At 42.3% G+C, this 23,311-nt stretch overlaps 1 protein-coding gene across 1 annotated transcript; it reads right to left on the bottom strand.

The window, feature by feature from the left end:
* Positions 1-3,267: 3,267 nt before the first annotated feature.
* On the bottom strand, positions 3,268-22,930 carry LOC148827796 (scavenger receptor cysteine-rich type 1 protein M130-like). The gene is made up of 22 exons (XM_088926379.1): positions 22,618-22,930; positions 21,599-21,913; positions 20,366-20,593; positions 19,819-19,917; positions 18,523-18,837; positions 17,154-17,225; positions 16,669-16,983; positions 15,734-16,051; positions 15,075-15,113; positions 14,479-14,793; positions 13,419-13,721; positions 10,285-10,356; positions 9,532-9,846; positions 9,265-9,297; positions 9,037-9,075; positions 8,792-8,935; positions 8,476-8,574; positions 8,120-8,191; positions 6,844-6,930; positions 4,995-5,078; positions 4,735-4,806; positions 3,268-3,443 (listed from the first exon to the last, which is right to left on the bottom strand). The coding sequence occupies exons 1-22, from the start codon at positions 22,928-22,930 to the stop codon at positions 3,268-3,270; spliced, it is 3,825 nt and encodes a 1,274-aa protein (XP_088782505.1).
* Between the last annotated feature and the right edge of the window lie 381 nt (positions 22,931-23,311).

The following is a 23,311-nucleotide window of genomic DNA, read 5'->3' as shown; positions in this document are numbered from 1 at the left end:
ACACCTTACCACTTGACCCCCACACCTGCAGTTCTGTATTATTTCCCATCAAGGCTATCACGTTTTTAAAATAAAAAAAATAATCTTTGTGTACAAATTGCAATGAGGGAATAAAACAAATATGATTATTACTGTTGTTCAAATTAATTCTACTGAAGTTGATTAAATCGCGTGGAGGCAACAACAACAATATCGTGATTCTTAGTAAGGAAATATGGGGCAGCAGTGGGATTCCAAGTCATGCCCTCAAAGAGACTGGAAATTTAATCCAGCCAATTACCAGTTACCATTCATAATGGCTTTTCAGCACTTGTAGTCTGACTTTGTGGTGTTATGACGCATGGAAGCGACTTCTTTGGCACTCTGAATATAGTTCTTCTGTAGAGCAGGCTTCAGACTCAGCTAATAGCGCCCGTGTAGATATTTTATTTTTACCGGAAAATGCATTCCGAAACGTATCTCTCCTGTTTTAGAAAAGTTTTCAACGGCGTATTTTATACAGCACACACACAGTATTTACTGACCCGTCTGGAAGGACCACTGACAGACTTTCTCCAGAAGCGATGGCACCACTACCAGTAGAATGAGAGAGAAATACAGCATGACATGGGGAGTCAAGGGTCTCCCACAATCCATCTTTCCTCACATTACTGATTTTTTCACTAAGAATTTGACCTTTTCACAATCAGATTTTTTCACATTTAATAAGATCTTTTAATCAACAACATTTAAGAAAGAAAACAAATGGAACATTTTTTGGAACAAGAATAATACAAAAAACTTTCAGTGCCTTGACTGAGTGCACACCCTTTATAAAGAGGGTTGTAACTGTTGAAATGTCCTCATTCCTTTGCAGCCCATGCATGCTGACACAGCTACTTACTTAAATTACCATCAGCTGTGGACCTCCAGCTGACCTGTTTACATACTGTATAGATGAGAGAGATCTAGTTAGATGAGAGGAGCATGATGGAGTATCGAAAACTTGAAAAAGCTCTCGCAGTTAGATTCTGTGTTTTTCTTGTTCCACAGATATGTTTTTAATGTTCTTTTTCTTTTGAAGTTCTTTCATGTTTGTTTCTTTTTTTATAGTTATTAGACTACTACAGGGATTTACCTAGGTTCCTGGAAGACTTCTCATTTTGTGGTTGTTGTGTTTTCGGGTTACAACTATTTTTTTTCTATTGATAGCACCCCATGCATTACTGTGGGACTAGTTAAGTTTAGTTCTTACATTCTACCTGAAATACCTCAATAACTACTGCTCTGTTTTTCTTTTTTTAAAAGGCACAGGCAATGTTTGTTTTTTTCTTGAGGCTGATTGGTATCTACAACATGTCAGTTGCAACAAACTTGGCCGCTGAAATTTGTCAGCAGCTCTGTACTAAACTTGTTCTCAATTGCAACAAACCTAAAATAACAGCTGTTGCCCATTAGATGTTACTGAAGCCTCTTCGCAGGGTTTAACCAACCGAGTAGCAGAGTAAGTGGAACAAGAGATCACATTTGAACTGTTGTGAATATAGTGGAAATAATATAGCCACTACATAACGAGCTTATGCACCACTCGCTTGAAAAGTATTTTTATATTTAACTAAAATTGCTTTCCAGACACCACAACTATTCACAATGAATTTTATCAAAACATGTCTTAATGAAAAGTGTAATTTATTCATAATTAACTTTAATGTCTATCTTAATAAGTAGTATTACATGTACAGCCTTTAATATGCAATAGTAAATTTTCAGGTGTCCTGGGGAGGGAAGAAAACTGAAATGAAGGAAATACATATTTAAAAGGGGTGTAAGTCTTAAATGTGTTCTGTCATATCTGGGCATTTGAAAAGATTTGTTGTATAATTTATTGTGATTTCACTCGTGTTTCACTTGTGTTTCTCAGGAGAAAGTAGTAACGTTGGTGATTTGAGGGTACAAAAAATATGTTGTACTGTACGGGCAAATATAAGGTTATGTTAAAAAAAACGTATCACGCTTTTGAACATGATTATTAGACACCTGTTGAATCTCAACCGGGGTTTCTTGAGAGATCGTTCAGTGAACGAGGCCTTCCTCTGGACTCCGCACTGAGTTGAAAGCTACATGAGCTCCTCACTGCCTGTCCTGTACTGTTACCTGTGCTCTTGTCTACATTATCTACGTGCAGCACAGCGCCAAGAACACCATAAACTTTGTGACGGAACGTGCTTAAGAGTGCTTAAACATTCATAGAACAAGTTGGAAAAACTGAGGGACAAAAGACCATCTACTGTAAATGGACAAAGACTCCTTATCTTTTTATTGATACTTTAAACATCTGTTAACAATCATTATGCTAAAAAATAAAGACCCTGTGCTCAAGTTGGTGATATCTCCACGCTGTTGCAGGAAGTCATTATAGAAAATGTTACAACAACGCAAGTCCTTACACTCAAAAAGCCGATGGGTGGGCGAAAGTAAAAAACCAGGCTGGAACAGTTCAATCGAGATGACAAATCCACATCGCAAAAACGAGGTCAGAAACAAGCGAGAGTCCAGGAAGCAATGATGAGTTCAAACCGAAAGAAGAAGAGTACGTGCACTAGGAAGCTCCAAAGAGAATCCGAATTAGTGAGGGATGGTGAGGGAAAAGAGGAGGGTTAAAGTAGTGATGGGAGTGAAAGGTGATAGGAAGATTAACTGCGGCGTGAGCATCTGTTTAAGTGGGTGTGCGTGGGAATGTGAAGGCGTTTGTTAGTGCGGGTGGAATGCGTGACCGTGTGAGAATTCGTAACAATATCATACTTTGAAATTTCATGCAGATAACAAAAATGGTTTTAAAAACTTTATTGCAGAACAAAATTCTAATAACAATCAAATCAGTTACAATCAAAAGTGGTACATTCAGAATTATACATCAATTAATGTTTTTTTATTCTAATTTCTGAAACATCAAATTATAAAAAAGAAGAAAGACTGAGCAGAAATGGGATGTTCAAGCCTCCTTTTTGTAAAACACAAGCTGTAGACACAGACACTGAGGACAGTATGGAAACAGTGGAGTGAAGTGGACTCAGGTCACAGTGTCAGTGTGGAAACAGTGGAGTGAAGTGGACTCAGGTCACAGACAGAGTCGGTGTGGAAACAGTGGAGTGAAGTGGACTCAGGTCACACTGTCAGTGTGGAAACATTGGAGTGAAGTGGACTCAGGTCACAGACAATGTCAGACAGTCTCAGTGCTCAGAGCAGGTTATAAGGCTGTGTGACTCTGTTGGTGAAGCTCTTCTGTGTCTAGACCTGTAGGAGGAGCGTCTCCCAGGCAGCCCTGTCAGTCTCACAGCACCTATCCTCTCCCTGAGACTCATCCCCAACATCATCATAGTTAGTCCTGTCAGGGGCAGGGGCTCCTTCTTCAGAAGGCAGTGTGGGCAGGACCCTGTCCACTCCAGGGCCAGTGTGGGGTACACCTGAAAGAGAGACACAGATACCTTAGCTGATATAGAGTCATTCCTGTCCATCAGCTGTCCTCTGCCTGTCTCCACTGAAGAGATAAAGCTGCTTAAAAAAAACAGAATACGACCTACAGTTACATTTCTCTCTTTGTGAACCTGGATGCTACAAAATGAATGGCAATCTATCTCCCTGTTCTAAAACTGCTCCTACTGGCCAGGAGATGCTGTTTTTAGCCAAGGGAATCTCAGAACAATTAAAGTTTCTAGAAACAATTGAATGGCAAGCTCTCTTAATGAGGTTCAAATATTAAACTCCGAACTGGTCATTACAGTTGATCTGAACAAGGAGTTCTCACCTTTTGTCTTTTTTGGACTATTAATTGACACTTAATCATTCACCCAGAACCAACTTAACTAAAGTAAACTGAGGTAAATGTTATGGTTGCTTTGATCACTGAATCCCACATCCCTACATCTTAGCATACATCTCCTTGCTTTGAAGGCCCTGAGAATTGGAAATGTTGACAATAGCCAGGTTTATCTAGATTTTTTAAAACACTTCCATAGTCACAATAGTATAGTGAATGGACGTTTTAAGTTGTTGTAATAATCAGAGATTGTAACAGTACATTGTGAGAGTATTTGCTGATTTTATTAACCAATATAAATAAACAATATACAATTTATTGATAGAAGCATGACATGATCTGCAGTGATACAAATGGCTGTTAGTGGAGTAATGGTTGGAGTAAACAGAATAGTTGTTACAATATAGTAGTCAAAAGCCTTGATGTAAGTACGTAATTTTCCATATAAAATTGTATCTTTTAGGAAGAATTGATGATTTAGTGCAGATTTGACTTATGCTTATGAAGTACTAATTCTCTAAATACAGTTAGGAAATACTTTGACGGTATTTTCTGGATTTATTATTTCTCCCTGCAGTCAGAAAACACAATTCCTGGTCCTGAGTATTCTGAAGCTTTGTTCTGCCCAGACCTCACTCTCAGAATTGATTGGCTGCTGATCAATTTAAATCACCTGTTTGGCTGGGTGTGGCAGTAGGTGGGTTTCAATGAGACTCTGATCTATGAGATCAACTCTCGTAGCAGTACAGTCTCTCAGCCTGTATTGGCGAATATTGATCCCTGCGGGACAGAGCAGAGTGAAGCCACTACTACTGCAAAACGTCTGAAGCCCCCTTGTCTTGGATGAGAGTGGCACAGAGATGGATTACTTGGGGGTTATCTTCCCATCCCTGAACTACCTCACCCACACTGAGTCCCCTGGCTGTAGCTCCATTTACCTGAAGTGGGGTCTCCCTCACTGTCCCCCACATCACTGTATCCAGAGGGTGTCTCATCAGAGAGGAGTCTCCCTGTGAAACAAAGAGCAGGTCAGTAATGGCTCTGTCATTCTGACACAAACTGGCCTGTAAGAGAGCTCTTCTCTTCCAGTTAAAGTTTATTTGCTGGTGTGAAATTAGGTTGTAACTAATTTCTAATGACAAAGGTTAGTGCAGGCTGGTACAGGGCGTACTCATAAGTCTTATTTATAATAACTCACCTGACACAGTGTCTGGGCTCTGGGGCAAAGTTACAGCATCATCATAGTGCTCTGGAGCCTCTTCTTTCACAGAGCACATCTCTCCTGAACCACACAGAGACAGGTTTATTGTTACAAATCAGATTTAACCTGTTAGTCCGGATCGCGGTAATCGAGGGACACTCCTGTCTCCCCAGATGACACTTTATATTATTGAGATAAATGCGAGATAAACAATGTTTGTTTGAAACCACTCCACAAATTTTCTCACATGCACGTATTCTCCAATATCACCACAACAAAACCATAAAGTTTGTTTCCACAGACATGACACTATTATGCAATAAACCAATAAATTAATGAACTAGCAGAATCCCAATAAAAACACACGGCAACCCGCCAAGCACAGCATGTCAATATCATACATTTTTACCAACAAAACCGCAAAAGCAAAAACCAGCAAATATATATATATCCCATGTTTTTACCTTATTCTGGAGCATGATATATATCCAAAATAACCCAGACTAGTTTATCTCAAGAGCTAGAGACTAGTAAACGTTACTGATTACGTAGCAAATGTTTGAAGAACGAGCGCCAGAAATAAGGCGATTTGATTGGTAAAAACGGCTGTCATTCTTTGTATTTTCAGAAGGGGTAATCAATCAGTTTTTTATCAGTTTCTTATCAGTGCTCCTTTTTTTCCACACCAGAAGGCAACTCTGAGGTTTTTTTCATTGCATAACAGCAGATAAAGGCTCTCTAGCAGTGTCTAAAGGTTTTTAGAGCAATTGCAATGGTTATTATTCTTATTTTCAATATTGTCATGATTTTTTATTCATTTATTAATTTCATTCCAGGTCCAGTTTTCACAAAACATGATGTAGAATTTTTTCTAATTGATCAATTTGTCCCTGTCACGGACGTCCAAAGGGACTAACCGTGGAGAGCAGGAGAGTGGAAAAAGACCCAAATGCGTAGCGGCGAGACGGGAAAAAGGCCCGGGCTCATTAGTGCAAAGAGTTCAGGAGTGCCGTATAGAAACCTATGCCCTCAGGGAGCGGACGTGGGGCGACCTGGTGCTAGGCGGGTCTCAGGACATCCGAACGTCAATGCTGAGCGAGGGCAGAGTGCAAGACCCGGAAATATATAGCCCAAGGGAAAGAGAGGGACTGGAAGGACAGCAGGCAGGAAACTAGGGACAGGACAGAGAAGGAGCGCCCTCTGGCTGCAGAGGGCGTGACAGTCCCAGATTTTTATCCAAGCTAGTAGTCACCTAGAACAAGGTTTTCAAATCATTCCCAGGCCCTTGACATGCATATAGTTGAAAAATCTGACCTATGAAGACCAAAAAAACATGTTCGCCAGCTGTTTTTTGGGTTTTGTTTTTCATATGTTTGTCTGCTGAGTGGACACATTAAGAAATATAAGAAATTTGACTATTCACACTCAAAGCCAAGGGGGTTAGCTTCAATTTTAGACCTGAACCAGGCTCCTGCTATGTTCTGCTGCAGAGATATAACAAATGTTTAAGGGGGAGGAAATTCCAGGCGGAAATTGTCTAAATATGTCAATGTTAATAAGTAGTTGGAGACCTGGGAACATGGTTATATAATAAATTTCACATAGCTCTATTTTGTTTAAATTAAAATGGTGAATGACAACAGAGTAGCCTGTATCAGAACAAAGAGCAATGGTGTGAATCATTGTTAAATATCTGAAGAAGAGCTGGACACTAGTAGCAGAACAACCCAGAGAATAATCCAGACTCAGTGTGATGTTCTGTGCAGTGCACAGAGAGAGTAAAGAGAGTCAGACTCACTGGGATTGGTGCAGGATTTCTCTGTAGGATTGGACTGAAATAACCCACCTGACAAGGCATCTGGACTGTGAGGTATAGTTACAGCATCATCATAGTACTCTGGGGCCTCTTCTTTCACAGAGGACATCAGCTCTCCTAAAGCACACAGAGCACAGCTTCACTGTCACACAGCAGAACACATCTCATCTAGAGCACAGGACTCCTGGAGCTCCTCAGAATACACTGATTAACTGAACATCACACTAGAACTAAAATTCCAGACTAAATACGGGAGATCAGGGAACCTGATTTCTAATCCTATTCACTTCCATAATAAATATAAAACTACTCCTAGATTTTAACATATTTGGGCGGGGTGAAGATGTGAAACCTATGAGATACTGAAGAGGAGCTGGACACTGGCAGCACAGTGACCCAGACTGATAGCGCAGAGCTGAGTCCATAGAGAGTCAGTTTAATGTGACTGTTGCTGAGTAACTGAAAACCCAGTATTCAGAGGCTGAGATAAAAGGGAGAGTAGAGAGTCAGACTCACTGGGATTGGTGCAGGGTTTCTCTTTGGGACTGGACTGAAATAACCAACCTGACAAAGCATCTGGTCTCTGAGGTACAGTTACAGCATCATCATAGTGCTCTGGGATCTCTTCTTTCAGAGAGGTTATCGAGTCTCCTGAACCACACAGAGACACAGAGAATGTACACTTCAGGACTCTGACTCACTTTACCACAGTGCTCCAATCACTTTTAACATTAATAACAAACTGATGTTCATATGAACTGCAAAGTAAGTAAAATATGTTTTCTATGTAGTTATAGTAAAGTGCAATTCTAAATGCTTTGTGAGTTAAAAGTAAGGCAAAACTCCAGGGTGAGTCTTATAAACAGCAATCAACAGAATCTTTAATAATTAGGTCTGGATGCTGGTGTTAATATCTCATCTGAAAGGCAGTGTCTATTGCCTTTAGTTTCCCAATCATCATAGTGGGACAACGATCCTGAATTCTGCTCCTGAGGGAAACAGTAACTGTTGCATCAACACTAGTTAGAGCTGCAGCCTAACTATTCTTTAAATGTATCCTCTCCCTCTACTGATAAAGTCTAGTTTTGTTTTGTCTTAGCCTCTGTAATCTGTTAAGATCAGGCCAGCATTAGGCAACACTGAAGAGCAGAGTTAATAAGGTGTCAAACACCAGAGGTTATATTTGTAAGATTCAGGATTTTCTGCACAAGTTCTCTAGATGTCAGCCTGGTTTGGGATGAGAGTGAGTACTGGACTGCAGATGCCTCACTCCCACACTGATCCCCCTGACTCCATCTCCCCTCACCTGGTACTGGGTCTCCCTCACTATCCTCCACATCATTGTATCCAGAGGGCAGCTCGTCAGAGAGGAATCTCCCTGTGAACAGGAGGACAGATCAATAATACCTGCAGTCAGACAGCAGCCTCACTGTCCTCTACTGGCTGTTCCCACTGTGTGAGAAGCCAGAGTGTAAAAAGTAACACAGAGTTTGTTTTTAGATCAGGCACAGTGCTGTGCTGATTTTCTTTACTCATGTTGACATACCTCTTGAGAAAGAACTACTATCTGAAACCAGTGTGGTGAGATATTCTACAAGTGTAAGTCTTCAGATCCCCCTCCAGGGTGAAGACCAATCACACCTGAACACTCTCTCCACTCACCTCTCCCGGAGGTGTTGTAGGTTCCCTCTCTGGCCAGTTTGTACTCTATTAGCTCGTAGACAGCATCATGATAGGGGGTGTGTGCTCCCTTAGATAGGGCTGTGTTAGGAAACAAACACTCAGGGTTAACATGCAGTGAGGGGAATATAAGGTATTTGTTCAGTGCTAAACTTTTTCTTGGGCATCTGTGCACATAAATATTATAATTCTTCACATCTGCAAATTTCTGCAGATCTCGATCTTAGAGTAAAGTCCACATATCAGTTTCATGTGAGTGATAGTAGTGACCACCAGAGGTCACTAGTTCCCTCCCTACCTTTCCTCAGCTTCCTGTTGTGGATCAGCTGCCACACTAACAGGGCCAACATCACAAAAAGCAGAGCCCCCAGTGGCAGGAGGACCGGGAGCGAGACGGAGAGGCCTCCCAGAAGCTGTGTCTGGGGTGTTGTCCTGGTGCTGCCTGAGGGAGAGGGACACAGATCAGAAAATTATCTTCTGTGTCTTAATCTTCAATCTCAGTAGTGATCTCATCTGCACAGAGATTAGAAACTGGGGATTTACCTGTTTTCACTGAAGAAGTGCTGGTGGAAGTAGGAAGAGCTATAATAGAAGATAAAATGGTTTTTGATGACAAGATTCACAACAATTCTTCTGTATTTCTTGACAAAAATTAAACAGAGAGGCCACAGTTCATAGAGAGAGCAGTACTTCTGAAAATCATGCATTTTGCCAGCAGCATCATTTAGACAAACCAAAATGTATTTTATTCCCTTCTGTCAACTGCATTACCTGTTCTCACTGGATGGCTTTGAGATTCCCAACCTGAAAAAAAAAGAAAAGGGATGGGTCGAGATTCAGAGAGTATGAAAGAGAGATGATGAGCCAAGACAAACACACACTGCACTAATATAGAGTATTTAATGGCCACAAGGGCTCATACTAATTGTTTTTCTAATAGGCAGAATTTGTATTTGCATCTTCATTATTATTTACATTTGTATTCCTGTACTGAGAGCAGCCCCAAATACCCTGGGACCTCCAGCAGCTCCCACTCACCTGTACAGATGACCCCAGCGTCCTCCTTGTGCCGACAGTCGCTCTGTCCCAGGGGAGGGTGCCAGCAATCCCACAAGTGGAGCTCACTGCCCCTGCAGTTCACCTCGTCCAGCCAGATGGTGCTGTTTCCTGGTCTGAATGATCCGTTTCCCACTGCGCTCACTGCGTCTCCACAGCCCAGCTGTCTGCAGACCACCTGGGCATCTTGCAGGTCCCAGGAGTCGTCACAGACTGTCCCCCAGGAGCTATTGTGATAAACCTCCACCCTCCCAGAGCAGGCACCTCCTCCTCCGACCAGCCTGAGGGGCCACTGGTCTAGTGAACAAAATAAAACTGATTAACAGACAGAGACACAAACCTCACCAGCCTGAGGGGCCAGTAGTCTAGAGATAGGTTTGACACATCTTATCCACATCAAAGCAAAATACATCTCGGATACTGTCTGGTTTGTGCACAGACTATTTGTTATTTGTGAAACAAAATTGAAGAACACCTCCTCCTCCAACCAGCCTGAATGGCCAGTAGTCTAGGGAACTAAATGAACCTGATTAACAGACACAGAGACACAAACTCCACCAGCCTGTGTTCCATTCTATGTTCCTCCTTCCTGGTTTGACACATTTAATAAACATCGAAACAAAATACAGCTAGTCTACTGTCTAATTCAGTGCACTGACTGTATTTGTTATTTGTGAAACAAAATTTAAGAATTGAATTATTTTATCAACATACAGACACATTTTGTAAACTCACTTGAACATGTTTCCTGGCCTGAGGCTGTGGAACAGGATTTAAAACTCCGGGGCACAGACTTCTTCTCTTCATCTAAAAGAAGGAAAACCCTGTTCATTTCAGATTAATAACTTTTATACTGGATATTCTGACATTAATGAGTATCATGTCAGAATATGTTAGCTGCAGGTATAAGTACTTGTGCAGTCATTACTTCTTCTTTTTTCTTTTGTATTAGATATTTATTTACTTTAATTTTTAATGTATGGATTGTGTATATAACAAATATTAATTGCAACTTGAAAATGCTGTGACTTCCAGCTGTAAAGCTACAAAATATGGAAACTGTGTGAAGGTCTGAATACATTTGTAAGATACTTGTGTAACCACTGGATTTAATGTTTTACACACTGTGGGATTAGGGATTAGAAACACTAAACTCTGTTCAGGGGTCTGATAAAACTAACATTCATCACTTTTGTCAAGTGACAGCTCACCTTATGTCCTATTTAGCAGATTGTTCAGTCTCAGAAGTGGGAAATATTGTAATCAGTGTAGGCATCCTCTCACGAGGCACCAATAAATGTAGGGGTTTGTGCATTTACTGGGACAATTATTAATTGTAGCAGTAAGTCACAAAATGATTCTTTGATGGCTATTAGAATCAACCTTGCGGGATAACTCAAACGACACACACGCACAGATACTATTACATGAGAATACATTTATTAATGCATAAATGTGCATATAAATATAACAGATCTTATAGTGAGGGTTACCAGAATACAAAAGGTATATTCAATCACGAAGAGTTATAAACCAAGAGGGACATACATTCAGTATATCATTCATTTAGACCGTTTCGTAAATTAACTTGGTTACAACTTCCACACTAGATACTCAAACAAGTACATAACTCTTAGGAATTAAATTGATATCAACTGGTTAGGATAACAATTGAATTCTCGAGCTGTAATGCAGTGAAGTTGAATACTGATCCAATCTGTGTGGATTCAGATCTCCTGCAGACACAAAGAAGCAGTGTCAGGCTTTGTTGCTGTGTCCAATCGGTGCTCTCTGGCCCGGTGCGAGGCAGTGCTGGTTCGACATGAGAGAAGGATAATGTCACGGAGGTTCAAGGGGACTAACCGTGGGGAGCAGGAGAGCGGAAAAAGACCCATATGCGTAGTGGCGAAACGGGAAAAAGGCCCGGGCTCATTAGTGCAAAGAGTTCAGGAATGCCGTATAGAAACCTATGCCCTCAGGGAGGGGACGTGGGGCGCCCTGGTGCTAGGCGGGTCTCAGGACATCCGAACATCAATGCTGAGCGAGGACAGAGTGCAAGACCCGGAAATATATAGCCCAAAGGAAAGAGAGGGACAGGAAGGACAGCAGACCAGAAACTAGGGACAGGACAGAGAAGGAGCGCCCTCTGGCTGCAGAGGGCGTGACAGATAAGGAGGGAGAGATTTCTGCTGCGGTGCACTGCTGATGCTCTCCGAAGACCGGCTAGTTAGTGTTGCCTGAACTAGCGAGTTTGTGCACAGAAGAAAAGTGACTGCAGGTCCAAGAAGGTCACACTCTTTAGATAGGAAGAAGACCGGTTCGTTCCTGATGTAGCCCTAGTTCTGAATACTGATTCAGCTGTCCACAGTTCCGACCGTAGTTCACTTGTTGATCAGGTGAACTTTCGCAGTGGGTTCACGAGCCTTGCTGCTGGGCTAACCGTGGGTGGATCCTTTGGTTATGCGTTGGCAACCTCTGTTCTCGACTCTTAGAACAAAGGAAGGTCCTGCACTCGGACACACTGGCTGTTACGTGGTGGTCCGAGCCGAGTCTGAGAATTTCCAGGAGGAGCTGAGTCTGAGAATGTCCAGAAGGCTCGCTGAGGAAGCCCTGTGCTGCTTGTTTTACCTGGAGGAACTACAGTCGTTCATTGGATGAAAGTTTCATGGGCATCAGAGACCCACGTGGGGTTAACCTGCCCTACCAGGTCCTGATTAGCTGATGATGAGTAACAATGCACTCTGACCTTAGAGTTGTAAACAACTTTGGATGAGACTCCCTTGGAATCTCCCAGACAGTAAGGCACCAGAAATGACCATTTGTTAGGGTGGTTGATGTGTCTCAGCCTTTGGAGTTGTTCCTTATCAGGACACTCTGTCAGCTAGAAAAACACCTTAGATGTGAACCAAATGAAATGGCCTCTCTGTATCCAGCACCACTGAGATGAAGGAGAGAGGGACTGGCAAGGGAGCAGCAAACTTAATTCCTGTATTTTTAATAAGCCTTGCTGCTACATCAGTAATGGGCAAGGCTAAACAGATATTGTGTGACTCAAGATAAACACCACAAATACAGAACATTATTTGCTAGGGATAAACAATATGAAATCACTTTTACACTTTTACAACTGGTGCTCTTTGGCAACCGCTACCTGTTGTGTACAGATTGAACATTACTTTCTCTTCAATTAAGACATTTTAAATTCCCTTGAAACTCAAAATATTTTATTTGTTTTTGTCTTTGATAATAATGATAAGCATGTTAGTCTCAAACATCATTTTTAGATTGTAATAAGAGCCACTAGGTACAGTTTTTGTGAAACTAATCAATTGTTGATGTGTTTAGGTGTTTAGGTGCCAATGTTTTCCCCCCTGTTTTGTGCAGATTTATTTTAAATTAGCTTCTGGGCCATCCCATCATAATCCTAACCTTCACAATTTTACTGTCCACAACAGACTGTGGTCAAATACAGTGAAACACTGGGCTGTCTGTAATCTAGTCATGATCTCTTTCCCCTGTTTTTTCTGATAATAATGAAAAGCATGTTAGTCACAAACATCATTTTTAGATTGCAATAAAAGCTACTAGGATTAGTGTTTATGAAACCAATCAATCATTGACGTGTTTAGATGTCAATGTTTTCCCCACCTGAAGACAGATTTATGTCAAATTAGCTTCTGGGCCATCCCACCATAATTCTGACCTTCAGTGTCTTACTGTCCAACACAGGGTGTGGTCAAATACAGTGTAACACTGGGCTGTCTATTTCATTTATCAGTAATGATCTCCTTCCCCTTCACCCTCTTCTTCATATACACACACATCCAGCCCCTGCTGACCCTCAGACAGGTTGAAGAGGGAGTTCTTACCTGAGCAGGTGATCAGAGCCACTTCAGAGTCTGTGCACTGGTTCTGGTTCCAGGCAGAGGAGGGGCAGTGCCACAGCGTGGAGTCGTGAGGGCGGCATTTAAATTCATCGAGCCAGTGAGGAGCGGAGTCCCGTCTGGGGGCTGAATCGACGACACGCCCACTCTTCCCACAGTTCAGCTCCTGACAGATCAGACTCACTGTGTCCTCACTCATGCTATTTGAGCACACGTTGCCCCAGGTGCCATTGTAGAACACCTCCAGCTGACCAGAACAGCCCTCGGCCAGTCGCAGCTCCTTGAACTCTGGGGACACACAAGTGGACAGACTGAGAGAACCCTGCTCTGAACTGACACAGACTTTCTAGATTAAAGACCTCAGATAGAAACAGTGTGTATGCGAACTACTGTGACATTAGGATATCATAATCTTTTTTCCCAAAATCATATTAATGTAATGTAATGGAATGTTGTTTTTCAATAAAAAACAATGCAATGGTGATATTTGTTAAAATTAGTGCCAACATCAGTTTGTAAATTTTCTGTAAATTACAATCCAAATTGAGAATCTTTTGATTATGTTAAGACTTGCATCATCCAGATGGATGCTGCACATTGGTGATGGTGGAGGGGTGTCCCCATTACCTGTAAAGCGCTTTGAGTGAAGTGTCCAGAAAAGAGTTATATAAGTGCAAGCAATTATTATTATTATTAATTATTATTAAGCACCCCATTACAAATACAATTACAATACTATTTCAAATTCAAGTTCAAGTTTATTGTCATTATACTTATATACAGGTATATGGTATAACAGAATGCTGTTTAGCTAGCTCTCAGACAATACGGAGTACAAAAAAAACAACAGTACAATTGTGTAATAAAAGAAAGACAGAGACAACAGGCTGTGTGCAAAAACAGCAACAGGCAATGTGCAAAACAACAACAATTTGTTTTCACATTACTGTCCCTGTTCTTGTCTTGAACTGGAGATACTGTACTTGCTCCTGGCACCAAACACGCTGTTGTATGAACACAGTCCTGGTGTGATTGTGACCTGTACCTGAACACACCACTCCCACGTCCTCCTTGTGTCCACACTCATGCTGTCCCCACCCTGCTGAGGGACACTCCCACAGAGATGACTCGTTCCCCAGACAGCCCAACTCGTCCAGCCAGATGGGTCCAGTTCCCTGGCTGAAGGAGGCTGGCACTGGGGCACTGAGGGCCGTCCCACACTGGAGCTGCCTGCACACCACCTGAGAGTCTGCCAGGTCCCAGGAGTCATCGCAGACTGTCCCCCAGGATCCATTGTGATAAACCTCCAGCCTCCCAGCACAGTCGCTTCCTCCTCCAACTAGCCTGAGGGAGTGCTGGTCTAGGAGCAGAGAGTCAGAGGTCAGTGCAGTAGATCTAAGAGATCACTGTGACCTCTAGTGGGAGATAATTTGCTGAACATCAGCTAAGGGACAGCAGATGCAGTGCAAGCAGCTTTTACGTCCTGCTGCCTGACTGTGTATGTTAGAGAGGTTGAGTGGAACAGTGTTGAAAACCTCCACACACACCTGCTGCCTCACAGAGCCACAGTCTGAGATGAGTAACAGAGATGCCAACACACACTGAGAGCCCTGGAGATACAGAACAAGGACCGGTTCATACCTGGTGTTACTGAGGAAGGAATAGAGGAAGATGGGATACCTATCAAACACACAGAGAGAGAAAGTGGAGTGTGAGCTGTGTGTGAGAGGAGCAATTTAACACCAGCAATGAAACTACAATTAAAACAGAACTGACTAATGACAAAATGAGTCATCATTCTCACTTTACCATTTCCAAGTGAATCGTTGCTACTTTTCGAGTCTGTAAAAGAGAAGGAAGGAGCTCATTACTGTCCACAGGATTGATCTTTCACCAGTGGAGTGTCATGTCAGTTGTGTGTGTGGCACAAAAATTACTTCTATTAACCTTGAGCTCCGGATTTCTCTGTTGTGCAGTACTCTGCTTACTTATGCTCTGGGTTAATTAATGGATTAATTACAGATATCAGGCAATTACATATAATATAATATAATACAATATAATATAATATATAATATAATTACAGTATACCAAGTTCCAGGACATTCTTTCATCAGTGATGTGAATAACAAAAAAAAATCTGTATTTTTAGTGAAAATACACTGAAATGCATTAACAAATAACATTTGGGCATCTCTATCATTTTACTGGCTGTATGTAACAGAGCAGTTATTTGGTCAGTCATGAAGACAGTGTGCTGCAGTGTGTAAACACATGATTTTTAAAAACTTGATTCTCACCAGAGCAGATGACTCCTGCGTCCTGTCCATGAGAGCACCCTGCTCTCCCCCAAGAAGAGACAGTGCAGTGTGAGAGATGGCTCTCATTGCCCCGGCACTCAAACACATCAGCCCATACTTGTCCAGTGCCCTGTCCAAACCACGCCTGTCCTGGAGCTGCTACAGCCTCCCCACAGCCTAGCTGCTGGCAGAGAACACTGGTATCTCTCAGGTCCCAGTACAGGTCACACACTGTCCCCCAGTCACTGAAGAGCCACTGTAACTCCACTCGGCCAGAGCAGGAATCTGAGCCATTAACCAGCTTGTACCCTGTGTATCCTGCAGACAGGACAAGGGGAGAGAGAGCAGACACAGTGTCATAACACAACAATATCCTGCATCATCTAGCAGTTATCCTCAACTCACCTTCAAGTATACAGTAAACCCTCAACATAACATCACTGATGAATGGAACTCTAGAGCTCTTCACTGAATAAATCCACAGTACTGACTCAGACTCAGAGTTATACTAACACTGATGAATGAGGCTTATTCAGCTCTTTACTGTTTAAACAGCTGTGTGAATTCAAGGGCAGAACAGAGCGGGTCCAAGTTATATTTGTTATTTCTGTTTTTCTTTTAGAGAACAAATCTAAACCATTTTACATATAATTACCATTACTCAGCCTTAATTTTACGCTTCAAGAAAAAAAAAACTGGATGAGACACTCAGAGCCCCTGTATCAAAAGACACAGGGCTGCTGCTGCTGCTGTATTGACATTGAATCAGGGGAGGGGTTATAGAGCAAAGACTACTGGGAAGGACATGCTGCAGATTTATGTTGCAGTGAGCAGGTGACTGGCAGGAGTTGAGTGTTGTCTGTCTTTCCTAAACTTCTCTTATTTCACTTAGGAACTACATTAAAAATAAATGGAATCAATTATCCTGCTCTTACCAAAACATACCAGTCCCACGTTGTTCTCATGCGTGCAGTTCTGTGATTTTGTGGATGACTTTGGACAGGAGAAAATCTGAGATTCGTTGCCCTGGCACTGGAATTCCTCTGTCCAGACCTGTCCCCCCCCTTTCCCAAAATGAGCCCCCTTCAGCACCTGTGAGAGAATCCCACAGCCCAGCTGTCGACAGACAACTTCTGCGTCCTGCCAGTCAAAGTCAGAGTCACACACTGAGCCCCAGGTCTCTCCGTGCTGCACTTCCACTCTTCCAGAGCAGAGATTATTGCCTTCAACCAGCCTGACCCCTCGATGAGCTGGAATATCAGAACAATAACAGAGATCACTGTCCCTGACCAGCTCGATGAGCTGGAATATCAGAACAAAGAAACAGATCACTGTCCCTGACCAGTCTGACCCCTTACATGCACTCTAGAAAAGACCAGGACTGTCACAGCCTGGCGCTACTGGAGCAGGACTGTCTGACCTGGGCACTGAGAAACTCTAGACAACACCAGGACTGTCACAGCCTGGTTCTTCTGGAGCAGGACTGTATAACCTGACAGTGACAGACACTCTGGACAAGACCAGGACTGTCACAGCCCAGCACTGATGGAGCAGGACTGACTGACCTGGGCACTGACAGACAATGTGGACATGACCTGGATTGTGTTTCTTCACATGAAAGCAGATCTCAGTGAAAGACACACTGTAATTTAATTCAGCAATATTCACACACACCAGGGTCTAGCAGTCAGCTCCTGGCTATAGATCATTGCAAGAAAATTCAGGAACATCAGATCCCCATAGAGGCTTTTAAAGGCTCTTTAAGTGCCAATCTTTAAACTTTAATTCATCATCATGAGTATGGTTCAGTATAATCCAACCTATTTTCCAATATGACAGAGGAGGTAAGAGGTTAGACGTCCAATCTTCAATAGCAAAATCATTGAACAACTGGACTGAGCCAACAGAACTTGATCTTGTTCATTTATACTTATATACAATTCAGCTGATACAGCACCTGAACACAGAACACACTGTAGCTCTAGAACACTGAGTCCAAAATTTAATGAAAACACATTAAAACACACCTTAAACTGGCCAGATCACTGATACTGACACTGAAACACCATTAAAACACACCTGATATTGACCAGATCCACTGACACCTGGAGAGAAGGCAATTCACCCACAGCACACCAGAACCCCAGCATACTCTAGCCTCTCCAGTGTTAAAACAGTAAGGGCAGACAGATAACTAAATATAGACTCACTGACCACAGTCTGACTGTTTAAACTGACCGACACCCAATGTCCAGGGAAGACAAGGTGAACTACATGCTCAGAAAGTCTCAGACACTTCCAGTTATCCTGCTGTACAAACACATGAATGAGAAAAATGAGTTTTCCCAAACTGAAGAGTCATGTGCTGAATTTACACTTTATCCTTCATATAGTTATAGAATATAATTATCAGTAAATTATAACTTATGTATGACATATATTTATTGCTTATATTTATAAATACTATATGATTTGTGTTTTAAAGGATTTATTTTTATGTTTATTAAGAATATTCCTAGCTAATAGTAGACAGTAAGAGAGCAGGAGGAATAACTGTAGGGAAAAAGTTAGTGAGAGCTGGTTGATAATTTATATGGTTTTGATTTATAAATAAAGGCACACAGTGACAGTGTGGAGTGTTCTCAGTGAGCAGGTCTCAACAGGACAGGAGCAGTGGGAATGGGATGATGGACAGATGGACTATGATGATGGACTCTAGATCAGTGAAGGAGTTTTAATTGTCCTCAGTGCGGGAGGCTGAAAAGATGAAAAGATTCTATGTCTCCTACCTGAACAGATCACTCCAGCATCAGAGTCATGAGAAGGGCCATAGTGTTTCACTTCAGTTGTTCTGCAGTGCCTCAGCGCAGACTCTGAACCTCTGCAGGAGACCAAGCCCAGCAGGACTGATCCAGATCCTGGTCCAAAGTGAGATCTTCCTGGTGCTGAAATAGCAGATCCACAGCCTAGCTGTCTGCACACCACTGAAGCATCATCCAGATCCCAGATAATACTGCGAACTGCCCCCCACTCTCCTTTATAGTGAATCTCCACTGTCCCCTCACAGGGACTGGCACCATTAGCCAGCCTCACATCAGCACTGCCTGTGGAGAGAGAGAAAAGTATCATTACCATGTTTACAGGATATTTTGTATATTTATACTGCACATACTCAAAATATGTCAGACATTAAAATTTACTTTAACCTGTTTGACTGGATTGCTAGTCCATCTTCCTGTGAACTAGAAACTGGGGACACACAGAAGGTGGAAAACAGAAAGTCTAATATCATTTCAGACTGTATGAGATAGTAGATAATCTACTAGCACAGTGACTATAAAAAGGGAGAGATTCTGGAGAGTTTAGCAGCACAGTAACTGTGTCACGTAACACAAGGCTAGGGGAGGTAGGACCCTGTGCGTGACAATTCAGGTATCTGTGGTTCAGTGCCAAAATGAGGGACGAAGACATGGTCTTGGACAAAAGCTAGGAGGTCAAAAAGCCGGGAAAGTTCCGAGAGCAGAAGTTACAAAAACGGGAGGCGAAGTCGTAGTCGAGGACAAGTAAAGAGTTGAATTGCCGGGAGAGTAGAAATCATAAGACTATGACTGGGAACGTACAAGTACGGAGCTCTACAAGTACGGAGCTCTTGTACTAAATGTATTATTTTGTAGAATAAGTTTGTTGACTGGGTTTTGGAAAGAAAGAAGGGTCTTTATAGGAGATGTTTAGGGTTTGAGGTGACTTTTACCCTTTGTAATTCTTTTTAAAAAGAGGGCAAGATGTAAGCTGAAGCCGGAGTGAGAACTGTGATTCTCACTGAAGAGAGTAACAGATGCCAAAGAAGTCAACCTGAGACAATCTCTCCAGGAACGTTTTTACAGAAGGACCTGAGTGTTTCGGTAGTGAAAGTGAATTGTTTAATTCTGCCCACATTTATTTTCACTTTTGTCTGTCTGCTCAGCCTGCTTTACTCAGAGCTCTTGGCTCCAGTATCCTTCTACCAGGTCAGTGCAACAGGTATCAAAATATATGTATTTAGTTAAACTAATAAAAAAAGATCAAATAGACCAAATGGCTCCTACCTGAGCAAAGCAGGGACACTTCCTGTCCATCACTACAGTTGATTGTCTGTGGAGAACTGCAGTTCACCAGATGAGTCTCATCCCCAGAGCACTGAATACCTGTCAGACACACAACACTGTCACTGTCCCATACAGAGAGGAGTTATAGGCTTGTACTACAGAGCACTGAATAGCTGTCAGACACACAACACTGTCACCTGTCCCATACAGAGAGGAGTTATAGGCTTGTACTACAGAGCACTGAATAGCTGTCAGACACACAACACTGTCATCTATCTCATACAGAGAGGAGTTATAGGCTTGTACTACAGAGCACTGAATAGCTGTCAGACACACAGCACTGTCACCTGTCCCATACAGAGAGGAGTTATAGGCTTGTACTACAGAACACTGAATAGCTGTCAGACACACAACACTGTCACCTGTCCCATACAGAGAGGAGACATAGACTTGTACTACAGAGCACTGAATACCTGTCAGACACACAGCACTCTTACTGTCCCATACAGAGAGGAGTTATAGACTTGTACTACAGAGCACTGAATACCTGTCAGACACACAGCACTGTCGCCTGTACCATATACAGAGGGGAAATACATTTCCACTACAGATCCACAGCCCAGCTGTCTGCAGACCACAGAGGCCTCTCTGTAGCCCCAGGAGTGCTGGAGGAGTCTACCCCAGGTGCTGTTGTAGTGAACCTCCACCCGGCCATCACAGTGACTCCCTTCTCCTGAAAGCCGGACTGCACCACCTAGAGCTGACAGGGATGAATCTAAAAAAATGATAATCAAGATTATTTTCAGTCATACATCAGTAAAACAAAACAAACTCACAGAGGGGTTATCCGGAATATTATTTTGTAAAATTATCTTGATACAACACAGCTTATTATGTCTGAACATAGTGTTTTAAAAATAGTCATAATATTTGTTTAAATATTCTTGCTTAAGACGTTTGCTAGGGTGTGAAATTCTAATATGACATTTACTCTCTCTTCTAATACTATACTCTCTTCTAATACTGTAATTATTACATATATGAATATATAAATATTCACTTGCTGATGACAACTGTGCACATCTTTTCTTTTTGCCCTCCTTCACCTCAACTGCCTTGCAGAAGCTCTTTAGATCATTCCTAATGAGTGAGGATGGGTATGACAGCACTGGGCAGGTGAGCTCAGCTCACTGGGACACTAAAAGGAGCACAACCTGTAGTGTGGACATCTGTGGCAGAGAGGTTGTGAATGAGGAATGTGAATGTGAACTGGCTTGTTTGTTCAGTTACACAGGGTGGGTGCAGCTGGAATTAGCAGCTGAGTAGTGTCCTATAGAACAGCATGAATGTGGGTAATGGAAGCTAAATAGAAAGCAGATGTGGATAGATAAAGTGGATGGATCTTGGGAACACAGTTGTGCTGGAGCTCTGTGGAGACGAGAGAGGATTATGGGAACAGAAGGCGGAGAGAGAGGTGATCATGGTTGTACTGTGGACTGTGGGAAAGACAGCTGGGTGAGAGGTGACAACAGATGTGCTGGAGCTCTTTGGAGGTTAGGCCAGTTTGAAAAGTGAGAAATATTTAGTGATTCTGGTAAGAAGATTGCTTTTACTGGCATTTTGAACAGTTGGTCTGATATGCCTGACTTGGAGACCAAGACCATGTAAATGGATTTGGTTGCTTCATGAGCAAGTGGATTAGATTTGGATTAGACATCCTACTGATCTGTTATTTAAAGCTTTCTTAATTCTGAAAATGTGAATATGCATTGATTCTTACTAGAACAAATGACTCCAGCATCCTGCCCATGAGAGCAAGCCGCTCTGCCCCATGAAGAGACAGCGCACCAGGTGAGATGAGTCTCATTGCCCCGGCAGTCAAACACATCAACCCCCCTTGATCCACTGCCTGGTCCAAACCAGGCCTGTCCTGGAACTGCTACAGCTTCCCCACAGCCCAGCTGCTGGCAGAGAACAGTGGCATCTCTCAGGCCCCAGTACTGGTCACACACTGTCCTGTATTCACCGCGGTAATGCAGCTCCACCCGGCCAGAACAGGAGTCAGGGCCGCCCATCAGCCTGTAGTCACTGTATTCTGCAGAGAGGACAAGTAAGTCATGATCCATAAGCATTAACATCACTAGACTTTATACAAAGGACAGGAGAGTCAGGAGCTATACAGTATGAAATGTTATTAAGGTTGATTTTACAGAAGATAGATTGCACAACAAATGTCTCATACATACGCATAATTATTGAATATTTAACTTAAAAACAAGACCAATTATCTATCGCACTGTGAGAAATAAAAATGAATCATGAAAAGTGGAAATCACATGACCACAAGACCACTGCCTGCTGCAGCTCACTGACTGATCCAAAGAAATTAGTTTTTTGGCTCAATATGCAGTGCTCTGAAATGCAAAATACAAGCATATTAAACTTAGGCAAATATTTTTTTTAAAGTGATGAAACACTTTCTAAAAAGCAAGGACATGCAAACAAAAAAAATCAGGACTTTACACCATTTTTTCTTTAGATATTTAATTAAACTAGATGATGACACAGTAGAAACACAATGCTCTCAAAGATCAGTGGGAAAGCTATGAGGAAGAAAAGTAATTATCCCACACTGCTCAGAATGTGATATTGAAGAGTTTATACAGCTGGGAATCAGTACAGACAGCAGTGCTCTCACTTGTACAGACCAGGCCGATGTCATTGCTGTAAGAGCAGCTCAGAGTGAGATATTGAAGTGTTTATACAGCTGGGGATCAGTACAGACAGCAGTGCTCTCACCTGTACAGACCAGGCCGATGTCACTGCTGTGAGTGCAGCTCTGGTTCTCCCTGGTTGAGGTGGGACAGTCTTGGATTCTGGTCTCATTTCCCCGACACTGGATCTCCTCTGTCCTGATCAGCCCCTGTCCCTCTCCGAAATGAGCCCCTCTCAGCAGCTGTGCTGGAAATCCACAGTCTAGTTCACGACAGACAACCTCCGCATCCTTCATGTCAAAGTCGGCCTCACAGATTGTACTCCAGGATGTCCCTTGCAGAACCTCAACTCTGCCAGAGCAGAGACTCCTGCCTCCTATTAACCGCACCCCTGACATGTAACAAAACATTTGTACACATTTTAACAGTATTAGAGCACATTAACAGTGTGTATAATACAGTACGTCAAAGTAAAATAAAATCAGATAAATTATATTCTTTAGATTACCTGTATTAAATCATTGTAATCCTCAATTTAAAAGATCTTAAAATCATCACTTGCATTTAATCTAAACGTTTCTGAGGTATTAATATGCTCGATCACATTAGGAAAAAAAAGGAAAAATTAGAAACTCAGTTTTGAATTTAATATAAAGAGGGCAATAATACTGCAGGGTAGAGGTGCAGAAGGATGGTGAAAAAATCATACTGCACCGAGGCCTTAAAAGAGAATAAAGGAGGACTGACATCTAGAAAGTCGGCAGGAGCAGCTCCTGTAG

Source organism: Atractosteus spatula, chromosome 10, assembly GCF_055471065.1.
Source record: "Atractosteus spatula isolate fAtrSpa1 chromosome 10, fAtrSpa1.hap1, whole genome shotgun sequence".
Lineage (NCBI taxonomy): Eukaryota > Metazoa > Chordata > Actinopteri > Semionotiformes > Lepisosteidae > Atractosteus > Atractosteus spatula.
Note: the sequence above shows the minus strand (reverse complement) of the source record. Positions and strands in the feature narration are given on the sequence as shown.